The sequence below is a fragment of the Tachypleus tridentatus genome, chromosome 13, assembly GCF_004210375.1.
Source record: "Tachypleus tridentatus isolate NWPU-2018 chromosome 13, ASM421037v1, whole genome shotgun sequence".
NCBI classification, from domain to species: Eukaryota; Metazoa; Arthropoda; class Merostomata; order Xiphosura; family Limulidae; genus Tachypleus; species Tachypleus tridentatus.
This window is the reverse complement of record NC_134837.1, coordinates 164,425,694-164,444,334: the sequence shown is the minus strand read 5'-3', so window position 1 is coordinate 164,444,334 and position 18,641 is coordinate 164,425,694. Positions and strand designations below refer to the sequence as shown.

The following is an 18,641-nucleotide window of genomic DNA, read 5'->3' as shown; positions in this document are numbered from 1 at the left end:
GAAAACTATAAGAAAGAGACAAATGGAATTTCTAGGACACATCTGTAGGAAGAATGGGATAGAGAAACAGATGCTATGTGGAAAAATAGAAGGGAGGAAAAGCAGAGGGTGTCAAAGAACTAAATATATCGACAGCCTCAATAACTATGTCACCAAGAACTCAATGAGCAACATCGAGTGGATAAGGAGGATTGACAACAGAGAAGTCGATGTCTGCCGCAGATTTGACACATGAAGAAGAAGAATAAACTACTGGAGCAAAAATAAAGCAAAATGATGGGCAAAAGAAGAAACCGTGGCAGTCAAGTAATAGCTACAGTGTGAGACGAGGTACTAGGCATCAGCATATACAGACAGACAGACACACATACACATATATATAAAACAAGCTGGATTCATTTCAAATTTAACATTAAATAATAAAAAATATTTGCATAATCCTTCATAATACGTTTTTTACCAATTTTGTAACTTATGTAGGTCCCCCATTCTGTTCAACAGAAATACTAAAGGTTGGGGAGATAATGAATCCACACAGAAGACATCACTGCTGGCCAAAATCTTAAGGCCAATGAACATAAAGAAAAAATATGCATTTTGCGTTGTTAGACTCAACCACTTATTTAAGTAGAGCATTGAAAGATGAAAATAAGAAAACTTTTTTAGTATTTAATAGGGAAAATGTGAATACTATGAAATTAGCCCAAGTACTAGCTGGTCAAAAGTTTAAGACCATACCAAAAAGAAGTCCTAAACAGGGTAGAAAATGCCCAACAAGATGTCTCAGTACTGAGTTGAATAACTTCAAACATTCACTTTGGCATGGTTGATATAAGCATTTGCAGAAGACTGGCAGGAATGTTATTCCAAATGGTAAAGATGGCTTCACGAAGATCATGCATTGTTTGGAATTCACATCAATTTCTATAGACTTCCCTTGCCATTCATCCCCAAACATTTTCAATGGGGTTCAGTTTGGACAAAAACGCTGAATGGTCCAAAAGAATCACGCTATTTGCCATGAAAAAGTCCTTTGTCCTGCAGGCATTGTGGATTGCAGCATTGTCCTGCTGAAAGATCCAGCCACTTCTACAGAAGCAAGGGACTTCAGCCAATAAGGATGCTCTCTTCAACATGCCAATGTTGCCAGCTGCTGTTTGACACCCCTGTATAACCTGAAGCTCCATTGTTCCATGGAAGGAGAAAGCACCCCAGATCATGATGGAACCTCCTCCACTATATTGTATAGAAAATGTCTCAGGTGGGATATCCTTATCGTGCCAGTAATGTTAGAAGCCATCTGGACCATCCAGATTAAATTTTTTCTCATTAGAGAACAAAACTTTCTTCCATTTTTCTACGTCCCATGTTTGGTGCTTCTCAGCAAAGTTTAACCGAGCTGTTTCGTGGTATGGAAGGAGGCATAGCCTTTGAAGACATTTACGGGTTTTAAGGCCTTTCTCTCATAGATGCTGTCTTATTGTTCTTGAGCTGCATTCTGCATCTGTAAGGGCCTTAATCTTGTTTGACATTTGGCTGGTGTCTTACTGGACAACCTGTCAAATCCTCCTGCTCAACACCAGCAAAGTTTTCTTGGGCCAACCACTTGAAATCCTCATTTTGTATCCCTCAGGGTCTTTTGAGAAATTTGCTACAGCAATTTTACTATGCTCAATCTCACCAGCAATGCACATTGAGAAAGACCTTGCTTTTGCAGCTCGACAATTCTGTCACGTTCAAACTCTGTCAACTTTTTAGCCTTTGCCATGTTTTTACCCAATGCATCACAGGAGATGTCAGTGGGAGATGTTGACAATGCTAATGCTTGAACACAAATGACTAAATTTCGTTACGTGTTTAGTGATTAACACTTTGGTTCAGTATGGTTTTAAGCTTTTGACCAGCTAGTATTTAGGTTAATTTCATAGTGTTCACATTTTCCCCATTAAATGCTAAAAAATTTTTATTTTTATTTTCCCTTTTTTTATTTTCATCTTTCAATGCTCTACTCAAATAAGTGGTTGAGTCTAACAATGCAAAATGCATATTTTTTCTTTATGTTCATTGGCCTTAAGATTTTGGTCAGCAGAGAATATATTACAGTTGCAGATTTAATTAATTACAGATATTGATATGTATTCCATATTTATTTTTTATAGGTTTTAGGTAAGTCTAACAAAAATTACATATAAACTGTTATTATTGTTTTATTATTTAATAATATACTCTGACCAAAAGTTACAAAACAATATATATATGTATACACACACACACACACTCCCACACTACTGTAAAAGCTAACTTGTGAGATGTACAAAAAATTCAAATAAAACATTATTGCTAACGAAAACTTCATTTGACAGAAGCAAAATTATTTTTGGTATTTTTGACAAATATTTACTGCAACAGTAAAACTAGCTTCTCAATTTTCAAACTGTTTTTTTAATATAAGTATCGCTTCACTCATAAATAAGTGATAGAAAAATGAAGCGGTAATTAAAGTTTACCCAAAGTAGTCAAGATCATCAGGTAGTTCTAATGTCTCATCCTTCTTGACCTGTTGTATTTCTGCAAACTGCTCTTCAACTATTTGATCATAAAGGGCTAAAGAAAAAAAACTATTTGTTTAAAAAGACTTTTTTGAAAATCTTTTTTAGTTACATTTTACTGTTAGCAGCATTTAGTGTAGTCTAGCTTCTCTTTGTACTTATTACACAAGTTTTATTCCATCAACATGTTGTTGGACTAAAACTTCATCAAACTGTTACTGCTGTAAATATTGCATCAGTGAGCTTTCTCTAATGACTTCTCTAAAATTATTAGTCCTCTGCATAAATTTGAAAATTTAGTCAGGTTTATCCAAAGCAGTTTATTTACATCTCACTCCTCTAGTCCATCACACATAACATTATATTTATTATGTCTGGCTGCCATTCATATCTGATCCCGTCAAACTGGTGTCATTAATTTTCATTGTTATAGTAAGTCATGTCTGATTTGAGTTACTTCAAACTGATGTCATTTACTTATATTTTACTAAACTGAGTAGCTAGATTAAAATTTACTTCTATGAATCTGGTTTTATTTATTAATCTAATGAACAGGAACTAAATTCCTTGAAGGTTTGCTTTAACCTTGGGTTTCATCATTTTAGCCTTCAAATTACTGACATATATAATGTCATTCACTACTAGTGGGAGTCACATATGGTACATATTGAGTAATCTTATGTTTTTGCATTGTAGAATACTCAATGTCCTTATGTGAACAAAACAACTGATTGAAATGATTCATTTTGTATGTAAAATAGATAGTGGACCCAGCAGTAATTATTCATAGATCACAAGCAAGCTGGTGCAAAGTCATTTGAAAAAAAAAGAAAGTTAACTAAATGCTTACCTGATATGTCTTGAAGTTTTGAAGCTTGTTTCTAGTACACTAATTAGAATGTTTGTGGCTAACTTGTATGAATCAACAGGAAAGCAAACATGCCAACAGCTTTATACAATCTCAGTGCTAAGAATGTATAGGATAATTGAAACAAATGCTTGTTGGTTTACAAAAAAGAAATACTGTGTTACTTTCTAAAGTACAGTATGCTTATTGAAATCTAAAACTGAGATAACAGAATTTAACAATTTATACACAGGACTCACCTTCTTTCTGTAAATATTTATGCTAGTAAGTCTACACAAAGCTGGTAACAGTTAGATAATCAAATAAATAAATAATTCTAATTAATTTATTTAAACATGTACTAAATAGGATTGTTGGAATTTTGCTATAACTGAGTGTCTACTTCCAGATAAATATCCTACCTTCAATTTTAAGCCGTGAGGCAAGATGCACATTCTTAAGTAGCGGCTGCAGTTGTTCAGGGTAAATAGTCACAAGCATCTCCAAGTTAACTTCCTGGAGACCTAACAGTTCAAAAGCTCTGGACAAACAAAACAAAATAAACTTACAGGTAAGTAATTTGAATATTTTTAACTATCATACAGAAAATCAAGTCAAAGCATATAATACAGCAAATTAGAATATCTCCTTGCATGATAAGGAAATGAAAAATATTAACATATAGCAAAATGTATGACTACAAAATGAAAAATTCATACATATAACTTTTCATTTTCTTTAAAAAAACAGCAGGAAAAAAGCTTTTTAAATATTTAAATATTTTTCAAGGATTCACCATGGAAGACTAAATAAAACAAAACTGTACTTCTGAAACGAAAGAAAAAAAGTTTGTACATTGACTTGGTAACTTGACCAATCAAGAAATGCTGTTTGTCCTACTTAGGATATGAAAACTACATGGATGCCTCTAAAAACCTATAAATTTCATGGCACTAGATTTTAATATAAATATGCAAAATATAACATTCTAACAAATACATACGTGAAGAAAAGTTACTGTAAAAAAAAGAAAAACTAAAGAAAGTCTACATGTTACGAATGAAAGTCCAAGCCTCATGAGAGATTCAAACTCATTCCCCCTGCTTTATTCAAATAGCTCTCTCTCCTTTTTTCAATTAAGTGTTTTATGATTTCCTAATGTTATTCATGGATTTTATATTAGTAATTCACAAAAAGACCGTTCAAGTTGTTATCATTGTAGATTTGCTGAAGATGAATACGTGTAATTCCAAAATATTCATTTAAATATGCTTTCAGTTGTTGCTATGGCTTTACTATTCATTATTAGACTACATTTTTCAACCACATGTATCAGTTACTTAGCCCTTTCACAACAGGCTCTGTATAATATACGAGTTCATATTCACATTTACACACATTAAGTATTTACTCTATAAGTTTTTACAAATTATGTGTACCTTCAAAAATTTTGACAGACTTTTAGTACAGATTACAAGATTTCTGTATACAAAAATCAGATTTTTTAATGAAATTATACACAAAATTTGTTTTTGAAAATATTGAGTCTGTTTAATTACTAGTTCGAGTACAAAGTGATTTCATGTTATGATAAAAACTCTTTTTTGTCCCAAAAATCTCAACTATTATTTGTGCCATCCCTAAACCCTCCTAAATACATTTCAAATTTTGTTTTCAGTAAGACTTTATATTTTATTATTTTCTATACCTTATGTGAAGTGTGTCAACTCACCTATCTCATAACCATCATAAAAAATATGAAATAAATAAACATTATGTTTTTAATACTAGAAATAGTATATATTACATATTACAACACAAAAATACAAATGTTTAGTCTAAGTAGTTTAAGTTTCATAACATTATAAACTTACATATATTTATTATTATACTGACCTTCCTGTCATTCCTGGCTAACATTTATATAACTTGCATTAATACAGTCCATGTGTACTCATGTTATTGTACCCAATAATCTAAAATTGACCCAGTATTGGCTGTGTTTTTGTGGACTAGTATTTTGTATTATACAGTAACATTTAAATTATTATATATTATATATGTATAATATATATATATATGTATACAAATTATTATTATTTAGAAATAAGTTATGGCACTTCTTTTTTTTGACACATAGAACAATAAATAAAGCAAATAATTATCTCTTCTAGCTATGACCTTTGAACTCAGTTGCTAAGTCTTTTAAAATTTTGCACATGAAGGATATCAAAGAAAAATTTTAAAGATTTTTTAAATACAGTTTAGTAACCCAAAAAATCATAAATAACTATACTGATACCACAGAATTCCATTATAATTTGTTAAGCTTAGTAACTAAGATGTATTTAAGTTTAAAAAATATGAAACTTCAAACAGAGTAAAGACACAACCTACCTTCTTGAAATCTTGGTTCAAATGAATGTGGCAGCCTTTTCACAGATTAAAAGGGCTGAGAAAACCACTAAGTGGGCATTCTAAGCTGTTGATTGGTTATTCACATGCCATATATTGAAGTAAATGTGTATAAGGAATTGTATCCAAAAACAGAAAGAGGTGAACAGAGCCACATTGTTTGGTACACAAGCCATATTTCAGCAAAATGAAAAGATACAAGGTTCTTATTTTGTATTCTAGCTTGTCAATATTAGTAATTTAAGTTCCTAATTTGTACAAAACTATAGACTTAATATTTTGACATTACAAACCTCTAATTTTAATTAGTGCTGTATTCAACATACCATGTGACTCACTAAAATCTATATTTAGGTGTATTATTTTAATATTTACTACTAATGTAAGAAATTAACTCATATATAATATTAAAGTTTCAATTATAATCTACAATTTATTCCAGACTTACTGACATAAATTCATAAAATTTTGAATGCAAGTCAACAAATGGATGACATAGCTTATGATCCATGATGAAACATTTAAAGAAAACAGCTACATGCTACACAACAAAGATAAATGTTTGTTCTGTGTTCCCAGATGTATTTATGTATTCCTACTTACACAATACTATTTTTTTCAGAAAGATCAAACTCATCATTCAGCATAAACAACCAAATGAAAATGTGATAATAACATTTTATCAGTAATTTATTGTTTAGTAACATGGCCTTCAACATTTCCAAGTTGTATATCCCAAAGTACATTATAAATGTAAATCTTTCATGTGTAATTATCTAAAGTAAAAAAAAACAACAAAAGCAGTGCAATGAATACAAGATATTTAAACCTACGTTTTAGTGTGGAGGCTTTTAGTTCCTCCCAGTTTAATTTTTCTCCTCCATTCATTCATTGAATTGACTTGAAGTTTTAAAAACTGGATAGCTTCTTTTAGTTGGAGATTCACATCACAAAATCTCTTGTACCTTGTTTCCGAAACACAGCCAACTCTGTAACCTTGGAAACACAAACATACAAACCTGACATTTACTTTTCTCATTCTTGTTTATGTTAATTTCTCAAATAACAATATAATTATGCATTTTACAATAAGTGGATTAAATTATATTTTAACAGTAAGCATTCAGATATAAGTTATACTAGTGAATAACACTAAATTTATTTTTCTTCAATTGGACCTTCAATGTTTTACCTTAAAACTTCTTGAGGAGTGCTCTATTAAAACACAAACAATAATAGATAATACAAAGTTTCAATTGCACTTAAGAAATTAAATAATAAAGTGCTACAACTGTTGAAGAGAACAGATAATTTAATTTTGGCATGGGGTATCACACTACTTCTGAACCAGATACACTCTTCATCCATCTGAGAAAGGTGTCAGATATGTGGGTGGAAGAATACAGGAGCACATCCAAGTGGGAGAGAACTAAGATTGGGTTGGACAGTGATACAAACCATGCAATATTTATGAAACACAATATTAAAAACATAAATATTGGTAAAAGCAATTGATGTGCCCTTAAGCATAGAATGGCTAGGGTGTGACAGAGTGTAGACGACAAGTCGCCTACAATCCAAGATCCAGCCATCAGGCAGTGGTAGGAGAGAGGATCATACTGTTTTCTTCTCAAGTTCTTGAGACTGAAGGGAATTTTGTACCCCATGACTCCTGAAAAGGGCACACATGAATAAGATAAACAATATTAATTTGGCAACCCAACATACAGAGTAACAAAAAAAGATGTCTATACAATATAAACGAATTCCCTCAAAAGTAAAACTGACCAGAACCAACTGATGAACAATAACATCCTCAATGTAAGATACACAGAGGGATAGAATCATAATAATCCCCTGTACCTCCATCGTGACCCACAACACTGATGGAGTGTAACTTAATGAAGAATACAGACATCCATAATACAGGTGTGAGGACTTATGTTGATTGGTTCAACTGTAACTCCAAAATCTGGCTACTGGGAACTGACTTCCATGTAGGAGTAGGATGAGGAATCCTTATCAAAAGAATGAACTGCAATTCTTGATGTCTCACTCCATTTTTTTTTATGTTTCTCATTAAAGGATATCAGTTATATACAGCAGCAGAACACTATGACTCTACTCTCAACTCACTGGCTTTATAAATCTATTCTTTTTATATTTTATTATCACATTCATAAAAATTCTTACATGGTCCATTACCTAGGGGTTTGAATTAAAAAGTGGTTTGGATTCTTTAACACAAATAGTAAGGGGGAGCAAAATGAAGTGGAGAGTCTGGAGGAATGTCAACACCTGAGAGAGTGCAAGGGATGACCATAAAACTCTATTTTTAAAAGCAAACCATCCTGATTTGTTCAATACAAGGCATGACACAGATGGGCAGCTATCCCCTTGTGTCTTACCCATGTATTCCATCAATGTGTACAGTCCAGGAAGGGAAAACTTATGGAGCATTGTTATCACAAGGATAAACCTACCAGCAATCTTGTGAAACACCCCAACTCAGTAGCATGCATTGTGTGACTATGCAATTACAACATGCAAATTAACATGCTTGACAGTGTGGATTAGAATGATTAGAATGGCCAGAAATGAAACAAGCCTGATCTCCTCACCAAAGACCAGAAAAAAATCAAATGTGAGGACAAAGGACAGGAAGAGTTGAATGAAGTACTGATGACTGAGGTTGATGAAGAAGGAAGGGAGACAGAGGAAGAGGTAGTAGACAGGTAAGTTGGAGCTGGAGAAGCTGTAGAAACTACTGCAGAGTTGGCCTGAAATGAGCAATCAAAAAAGCTTAATACAGAGTGGTATGGATGATTGAAATCACCCTGAGAAGAAGTTGAATGAGAAGGATAAACATATAATTATTTGTGGGTACAATCTGGACTGAAAGCGTCAACAGCCAGAATGAGAGGATGAGGCACCAGAGACAAAAACAAAGGTGATTTGTAATAGATATGGCAAAGGCATCCATGTGAGGAGTACTCCACTGAAAGAAAAACCACTGGAAAATAAGAGGATCAAGAAATTCTTCACTGACCAGATTTTGTTTGGAAAGGAAAAATGATTTATGACCAAATTGAAAGCACTCAGAACATGACACATAGTGATATAATATCATATGTACAGGCCCAAAAGAAGATCCAACATATGAAAAAACAGCAATTTAGAACAGGTGCTACCTTGGTGATGGAGATATGCAATCACTGTGGAATTACTAAAATGAATCATTACAAAATGGTGTCTGGCTCCCACTGGACTTCAACCCACCATACAGCTAATGGTATTGGAAGTGTTGTACCCATTGATATCAAATAAAATTATGAAATGAAGAACTCCTGGAAAATGGAACAGGTAAGGGCTGAGCAGGACTAGGATGGGAAATGGGAATAGAGATTTGTTGAGGTTCTGACTGCAATAAGCAAGCTACAAAAAGAAAAGTGTAGTGTATTATGCATGGATTCCATAAGCAATTCCAAAGTCTCAGGTACATAGTCAGAAAACATTCCACTGAAGAAAAGGGACCATATGTAAACCACTTAGATAAGTGGACAGCAAATAAACACGGGACAAGGTTACATCACAACCCAGAAGATCCCAACAACAGAGAAACTACATGTGTAAAGCAAAATCAAAAGATGACAAATGAGCCAATATGGAGATAATTAGAAAGAGACTGTTCTTTGAAAAACCCTTGGGATCTCAGTGTATAGCTTCAGAAAGGAGAGAGATGGTAGATAAATACTGTAAAAATGAAGTAAGAGTAGGATGAAGACATGAACATTGGGCATGATTTAAATGCACAGGAAAATCAGGGAGTGCTCCCTCAAATGGGTAAAATAGATCCCAACTGCTGAGAGTATAGAAATGAACAGCCAGCTTGATGGTAATTCAAAGCAAACTAATCAGTAGCCCATGTGGAGTGAGGCATGCTAACATCCTCAATCAATTGTAAAGCAAAATGTTTAGCATGAGCCTTAATATCTGGGAAGGTCAGAAAACTAAATAAGGAGAAGAACTATCATGTAATAAAAACACAAATCATAACAAGATACAGCAAAACTCATTGGTGGAATAAGAAATCTAAAACTTCATCAGCCCAAACAAGTTTGACTTGTTTAGAATGAAGTGGGATGAGTTTACAAGGTGGTTGGATCCATATAACAATCAACCTCTCAGCAGGTAACCACTAATAAATCTAATGACAGGTCACCCCTACCTGAAGCCCAAGAAAAAGTTCTTGTAGGAGGCGAAGTAACATTAACATTAGAATTCATTTCAAATTATGAATCAAACAAAAATGTCATAGAAAAGTGCAAATGCATGAGGAAAAAAAAAAGACTGGAAAATGAATTTAAAGTAAAATGTGTCAGCAGTATAACCAAAAATTATTAATAAAGAAATCCACTTTAAAATTAGAACTATTAAATTTACAAATGTGAAGCATTTAAAGAAAAAACACACCTCTGAACATGAGTACTTCCAAACTATATAATTGTAGAATGGTGTAGAGTGTTACACGCTCTTACTGGTGAAGGATTGTTGTATGACGATACGTTTGAGAGACACATTGGAATCAGTCATTTCAAATGGAGGGAAGGTAAAAGGCTTGTGGCATGCATAAACAAGTTTTTTGTATATAGGGAGCAGCAATGAATAACAATACCTATTCGTGCGAGAGAAGGTAATGAACTGTATCAGGCATCATACTGTATGAAATAAAAGCCATGAATTTTCTGTATCTTTATTTGCTACAGATTTATCTTGAACTGTAAAATATATGAAAATACAACTAATTAGCAATGGTTTTATGTTAACTTGTTTAGAAGAAAAGAAAATGTCACTAACCAATAACAAACAACCTGTGAATGAATGGTTCTGACACACCCATCATTTCGTTTACTATTTCAACCAACTTACAACATTACTATATGGTAATAAAAGTATTAACTCCAACAGATGTAGAAAAATATCAGTTTAACATACTATAAACATATCTATGAACGTTTTGTTAATTAAAACTTGATAGAAATATTTAAGTCTGAAACAAGTTATTCTAATTGATAGATTCATAAAAGTGAGAGAAGCAATACATTATAGAGACAAATACAAGAATATATAGATGTCCACAAACTCAATTATGGCAATGTTCAAGCAAGGAATTGTTGACACAACATCTAGTCAAACAGGAATAAGTATAAGTCATGGTGAGAAAATCCAAATTTAATGGCAAGCACAGCTAAGTCCTGTATCAGTTCCATCTTCTCTAGAGGGAGAAACAATGGAGGGTAGAAAATGGATTATTTTTAAAGGAAATCTTGTGCAATTGAATTTAATATTAACATTACTGCTTGTATGTTGTGTACCTCCTATAGTTGTGCAGTAATAACAGTAGAAAAACACTAAATTTCCACAATAAGTCACGTAGTTCTTTTAAGAACATTATTCATTCCTAATGATGTTTTCTAGATAAGGATTACTCCTTTAAAATAAAACTGTAATAAGTTTACATAACTTGGGCTTACTTTTGGCTTTTGTAACAAATGTTTTCCACAGAATATTCAAATATAATTTTGATTTTACAAAACAATTCAACCTCCTACATTCAATAACGAAAAAATTTTCTCATCTGACTTATGAATGGCCAGTAATGTATCTAATAAAGCAGAGATTAGTACAAAATTTCAGCTCTTGTGAAAAATCTACTGTGTACGGAATTTCATTATAAAACTACTCAAAGCCAGTCCTTAAACTTCAAATATTATTCAAACCTTCCCCTAAACTCTTAAATTTACTTTTCCTACCATATCTGAAAGCAAACCATTTCACATTGTTTGAAAAATAAAGCTACCTTAACTGAAGATTATATTTGTTTCCCTAGTCCTACTATTTCCACCATTAAATGTGAAGAAAAAGACAATGCATCAATTTCCTTAATCTTAAGCATCTCAATCAAATCCCCTTTAACTCTTCTCTTTTCAAGATAAGGCATCATCCTAGTAGCCCTCCTCTGAACCATTTTTCAACAATTCAATATCATTTCTAATGTGAAGAGTCCAAAACCTAACACAATATTCCAAATGTGGCCTAACCAGTAATATATGCAATGAATGTATGACCTCTGTAGACTTGTACTAAATATTTCTGTTAATACAAGTGTTGTGATATAAAAGACTGTTTAGTGTAGATATTATTATTTAGTTTATTTTGTGAGTGAACATTTTATGATTGTTTAGTTTGTTATAACAAGAGAGTTAAAAACAGATGATTATTGGAAGTTGTGTTTACAACTCTTTGATGTCAAGAATATAGTAAACAGATGATTAAGTAATAAACATACAAATAATTTGAGATGACTGAAAAGGACAAAAAACAACATCAGAAGTCAGTAGAGTCACAGCCAAGGAAAAATTCAGCATGAAGTTAACTTTGTATTCTAAAGACGGCTGGTATGGATATTAAAATTCTAATTAAAATAAAGTACAGAACTGTACATGAAGTTAACTTTGATATAAGTAATATGTCTAATGATTAATATGTAGAGTAAGACTAACAGTAGAAAAGGAGGAAAAGAAGAATAACTTATCCTGTTGAAGAGTGTTTCTAGAGTAACTGAATCAGCCACAGTGTACTTTAACAAAAAGAACAGAGGATATTTTGAAAAAAGAAGAAAATGATTACTGGAAGAGCAGTATACAACTCTGATAATATGCACCATGTTTGTAAGTGAATGATACATAGAAAACTAATGTGACAAGAATAGAGGAAGGTAGTTTGACTTGTCAACTAAAATTTTAAAGTAACTGAATGAGCCTAAGTGAACTTTTGATAAGTCTTTTATGTGGTAGCTTGTCAAGTCCTTTCTGAAGGCTGACATACATCAAACCACACCTTCATCCTTATCTAAATAAGCATTAACCTCTTCAAAGAATATCAAAAGATTAGTATGGTAAGATTTTCATCTAGTGAAATCATGATGACTATCCATCAAAAACTTGAAACTTTGTGAAATCACTTTTATTATACTTTCGAATACTTTTCTCACTACTGGTGCAAGACAAACAGCCCTATAATTACTGGAATAATTTTTCATCACTTCCCTTTATAGAGTAGGAACATTAGCCAACTTCAAGTTTTCTGACATCTATCTGCCCACTAATGGAGAACATACAAAAAAAAAGTGACTCACATATCCAATTTTAAACTTACAAAATCTATGCAAAAAAAGTCTTCAGAAGAAGCCTTAAAAGTTCATTAAATTTCCCAATTTTTATTACCAAACTAAGAATTTAGTGTGATAATCTTATTCAATCATCTGTCTTGGAGCTGTGCAGAATAAGGAACATTGCCTAAGTCTTCATTATTAGAAATTGATAAAAGTAGCACTTTATAACCCAGCCATCTCACAACCATCAAATATGAGCCTTTCTTTATCATCTCTCAAGGACCCTACTCTCATTTTGACTTTATGCTGGTTCTTAATGTATTAAAACAATCCTTACTATTGTTTTTTTTTAATCTTCAGCCATTTTTTATTGATATACTCTTTTGATTTTCTGTTCACCAACTCTCTTAATCTTCTACAATCCTCAAAGTCTTCCATCACAGCATTGAATTTAAACTGTTTTTCTTTAATTTCATTTTGGAATCATCTTGTTTTTTTACTTGTTTTAACAATTTTTTCCTGTAAGGTACATATCTATCTTGAATATTTAATAATGTACCAAATTCAACAAATTTCTTCAATTATTGGGGTTGCCCAATTCACACACACAAAAAAAAATTCTTGTCACATCCTTTCAAAATTAGTTTTTTTGTTTGTAACTAAAATATAATTATTATTATTATTCAGGGGCAAACTATATCACTTGTTCTGTCAGTTGTATCCTCAACCTTTGCCCCTGCATGACACTCTCTAAGCCATTTTTCTATTAGAAATTAACAATAAATCTGAAATAGAATTATTCCTACTAGGTTTCCTGGCCAATTAGCAAAGAAAACCATCCTTAATAGTTTGTAAAAAACCTGTCTTCCCTCTAGCATTCAAAGTGTACATGCCTGAAACTAAAATTACCCATAATTATAATCTCATTAACAGATAAAATCTTAATTTAATTGAAGAGTTTCTCATTAATGTTATTCATTTCATCTGGTGGTCTGCAACACATTCTAATGAAAAGCCTTCTCACCTTATATCTGTGAACAAAAACTTGAATGGGTTTGATCTTCTTACTAGTAGCTTTTATCTCAACTTGAACATTTTAGATACATACTACTTCCCCTCTTCTCTTTCTCATACTCTATACTTATTAAAAACCTACAACTATGTATTTCAAGAAATTTCTGGGATAGAAAGTGTCTACATTTAAACAAGTTTTAATCATTCCCATTATATCAAAATATTTTGTTTTAACTAGTGCTCTAAAATAATCTATTCTGTTTCTTATACTTCTAGCATTACAAGAGTAATAATTTAGCATATCCTTAAAACTACTTGTATACTTTATTTCCACACTTCACTTTTCTCTGCATCTTATTTTCTCAGTATTTAATTTATTCTGGACCTCAACATTGCCTAGTCCTAGGTTAAAGCTGTCCCTACAGCTGAGTTAATGACTCTAGCAAACAAGCCAGCTTTTCTACCCTATCTATATGTAAATCATCCACTCCCAAAACTGATCTTTCAAGTTTAAACAGACAATTTGCTCATACTTACATATTAAGCAATTCAAGATTGGCATTCAGCCTTACCAATCTACCTATAAATTTAACCCTGTAATTATGTCTCAATAGTACCTCTCATACAATTAAGTTACAATCTTTTACTTTAAATATCTGTATCAACCTTCTGTATTTATCAATAAGGTCCTCTGACATACCCTTTCCTATACCATTAGTCTCTTTCTATGTGTACAACAAATGCTGCATCATTGCTAGAAATCTTAATTATATCACCTGATAGAAATGAAAATTCTATAGCCTAAGTGATTTTGAAAAGTGGATCTTTCTTCATCAGGGGCAAACTATATCACTTGTATCCTCAACCCTTGCCCCTGCATGGCACTATCTAATTATTTTCTCCCTATACATCCCACAGACTATCCTATCCATGTGCTTATGATAATGAAGGATTCAGAGTCTATTTACGTGATATTCTTAAAAATATAGATAAATGTGTGAAGTGTGGAAATAAATTATTTATTTATACAATATTTTAGACAACAACTCATTCAACTAAGCATAGCAATCTGAAATTATAATACCAGTGGTATAAAACAATTCACAAGTCACACAAAGAAATGTGGCATTCAGAGAATACTATTAACATCCATGAAAAAATAGCACTTAAGGAAATCTACAAACCACACAAGGAATCATAATATTAATAAATGATATATAGCTCCCAGGAAATGTATCAACTAGCCAATTTAACAACTAAGCATAGCAATATGAAATTATAACATTAGTGGTATAAAACAAATCACAAGTCACACAAAGAAATGTGGCATTCAGAGGATACTATTAACATCCATGAAAAAAATAGAGCTTAAGGAAATCTACAAACCACACAAGGAATCATAATATTAATAAATGATATACAACTCCCAAGGAAATGTATCAACTAGCTAATTTAACAACTCAAGGTTATCCATACAACATTCAGTTAAAATGTAGCATTCCTACGTTATCAACATAATACTTAGAGAAATGGAGCAGTAAGCAAACTCAAATTAAATTAAATGGAAATTAAAAGTTAGAAAGGTATCCATGACTTCCACATATTCAATAGGAAAGTAGCATCTAGGGAGATAGATAAACAACTCAGGAAAATGAGCATTCAAAGGCAATTCGTGGACATCACTGATAATTTTGTATCAAAGAATAATACAAATGTCCACAAAGAAATACATATCTAGCAAACTCACAAATATTTTAGTCATGTCCTCTGAGAACTACATATAATGTAATAAAGTTATCATGATCTTATCCGTTAGTGTATAAACTTACTTTTTTGATGAAAATTATTATGTACATATTTATTTTCCATGACCAACATTCACTGAAAGTACCATGCTAAAAAGCAAATAATGCTAACTATACATATTATGAATTATATTCCATGAATGTGACATTCATCTATTCAAAATATTTACTGTAAAATAACTTTACAAAACATAAAATAGTAAACAACCTGTTACTTTACAGATTTTTTGTCATATTTCTCCTTTTCTTTACATGTAAATATTTTAAAATTTTGCTAAAAGTTTTATAGGAATTTCTGGACCTTATATCATTATGTGACTTACCTCTCTCAGTTAATCTACGATCAGCATTATCAGGGCGTAAAGAAAGACGGAATTCTGAACGACTTGTGAACATTCTGTATGGTTCATTAGTACCCAGCGTTGTGAGGTCATCTATCAAAACACCAATGTAGCCTTCTGTTCGGTCAACAATGAAAGGGGGTTGATCCTGCACTTTACAGGCTGCATTGATGCCAGCAACAATGCCCTGCAAAAATAAAGAGACATGAAGTAAATGTAGAGTATCACAAGTATATATGACACAGAATTTGTACATACACACACACTTGTATACATATATATATATCTTCCAAGAAGTGATAAGTGACAGCACGAAATAATGTTATGTGTTAATCACACTACATGTAACATATCTACACATATATACACACATATAAAACTTAACCCTTAAGCTGCAGCCATCATCAATTGATGATTTCATGCTGTGAACTCAGTACAGCTATCATCAACTGATGATACAGGCTAAAAATATTAGTTAGCAACTGTAACTATTCAGAGCATTGAATCTGAGTAAACTTCTCAGTGTAAATCATGGAATAGAAAAAGAAGAGTGCATTAGTTAAGAGAATGAAGTGAAAAAGGTTTTTTTATTAAAAGATGAAACTGAAGCATTAGCACATGATAATTATTCCAAAGAAGAAGAAAACTTTTCAGATTTTTCATCATCATCAAATTCAATTGTTTCAAGCTCTGAATGTGATTTAAATAGTGAATCAGAATCCAGAAGTGAAATAAAATCCATTGGTTCCAAACAGGTAAGGTGTCACAATTTTGATCCATTTGTTCATTCTTTTGATAGTAGAAATGCTGGACTCACAAATATATATATATAAATAAATTTAGGCTCATAGATAAATCTAAAGAATATGATTTTTTTACTGTTGTATTTGATCAAAGTATAATGAATTATACTGTACAAGAAACAAACAGATATGATGAGTTTTGTAAATCCTTGAATTCTGAAGAAAGTGAAAGTAATGTTCCTTTTACTTCACAAAATAAGAAGATACAACTATTGAGAAAATGAACACTTTCTTTGCTCCAGTGATTCTTATGCTATATGTAAAAAAGCATGTATTGATTGATTATTGGAAGAATGATCCCCTTATAGGAACTCAAATTTTTTCAAAATACATTACTTGAGATTGATTCAGGGAAATTCTTAGATATTTGCACTTTACAAATAACAAAGAACCGAATGCAAAAAATTGATATGGAAAGTTCGAAAAGTGTTTACAATGGTGAAGAATAATGCTAAGGAATCTTTTTTCCATTGTGAAAAGTAGTTATCAATGAATCTTTGATTCAAGTGTTGCATTGTTTTCAAGCAATACATTCCAAGTAAGCATCATAGATTTGGAATAAAGATCTTTGTATAATATGATTGTGAGACTGAAATTGTAATAGATATGATTATCTATTCTCCAAGTGATGCAATGTCCCCAAAGATCCCCAATTAGGATGTTCAGGATCAGTTGTCAAGCAATTGATGAAAGAGTACCTTGGAAAAGATCATATATACTGATAAATATTATACAAATCCAGACTTATGAAACTTTCTCTTTAAAAATAAGACTGGTTTAGTGAAATAGTTAGAACTAATCAGAAGAACATGCCTGAAGAAGGGAGATGTTGGGACCAAGAAGCAAGGGAATATTTTAGCACTTCAAGAGAACGACAAATGTCCTGCAACTCTGCTGAGTACAGTACATAAAAGTGAAATGAAATATAGTGGAAAGGGTGATTACAAAACTAAGCAACCAATGACCAAACCTGATATGGTTTTAGATTACGCTATCAACATGAGGCTAACTGACAAAAGTGACATGCAAATTGGACAAATTGATTGCCTCCCTAAATGTATGAAGTGGTAGAAGAAGCTCTTTTTTTCACCTAATTAATATCTCAATTTTGAATTCTGACAACATGTATCTAGTAAAAACTGGCAAGAAGACATCATTGAGGCAGTTTAGTTACAATGTAGTTTACCAATTACTGGAAAGGTATGGAAGGGTAACAAAACCTTTCTTAGGAAAACATAGCCTTACTGTTTCTGATAATTATTGAAAAAGAAGAATTTTCTCAGCACTTTTTAGAAAGCATTCCATCCTCAGGAGATAGAAAAAGTGGACAAAGACAATGTCACGTATGTGTATACAATACAAAAAGAAAAGAAGTGAAAGATTGTGACTACCTGGTGTAAAGATTGTAGAATAGTACTGTGCATTGGTGAATGTTTTCATGACTTTCGTACCTTAAAAAATATTTGTACTTGTAATAAGTGAGTCTTTATTATGCTTTTCTTTTCATTTTCTTTCATATTTTGTTCGAACTTCATAACAAAAATATTAAATATTATGTTTAAGAAAAATTTTTCCCCAATTTTTTATGTCTGTGGTAAACTGTTACCTACAACATTCCTGCTGTTTAAGAGTTAAATATACTAGATAAGCATGCCTTTTAACTGTTAACAGGCCTGCTTGCAGCAACTTGGCA

At 32.0% G+C, this 18,641-nt stretch overlaps 1 protein-coding gene across 3 annotated transcripts in view; it reads right to left on the bottom strand.

Annotated features, from left to right (window-relative positions):
* LOC143239845 (5-taurinomethyluridine-[tRNA] synthase subunit MTO1, mitochondrial) overlaps positions 1–18,641 on the bottom strand; it is a 77,206-nt gene that overhangs the window by 10,436 nt on the left and 48,129 nt on the right. For 2 of the 3 annotated variants that reach the window (XM_076481418.1, XM_076481419.1), the window contains 4 exons: positions 16,128–16,332; positions 6,645–6,807; positions 3,819–3,937; positions 2,508–2,604 (listed from right to left, as the gene is read on the bottom strand). In XM_076481418.1, coding sequence (XP_076337533.1) covers positions 2,508–2,604; positions 3,819–3,937; positions 6,645–6,807; positions 16,128–16,332 — 584 coding nt within the window. The remainder of the gene's footprint in view (positions 1–2,507; positions 2,605–3,818; positions 3,938–6,644; positions 6,808–16,127; positions 16,333–18,641) is intronic. The other variant, XR_013021402.1, reaches the window with a different exon arrangement.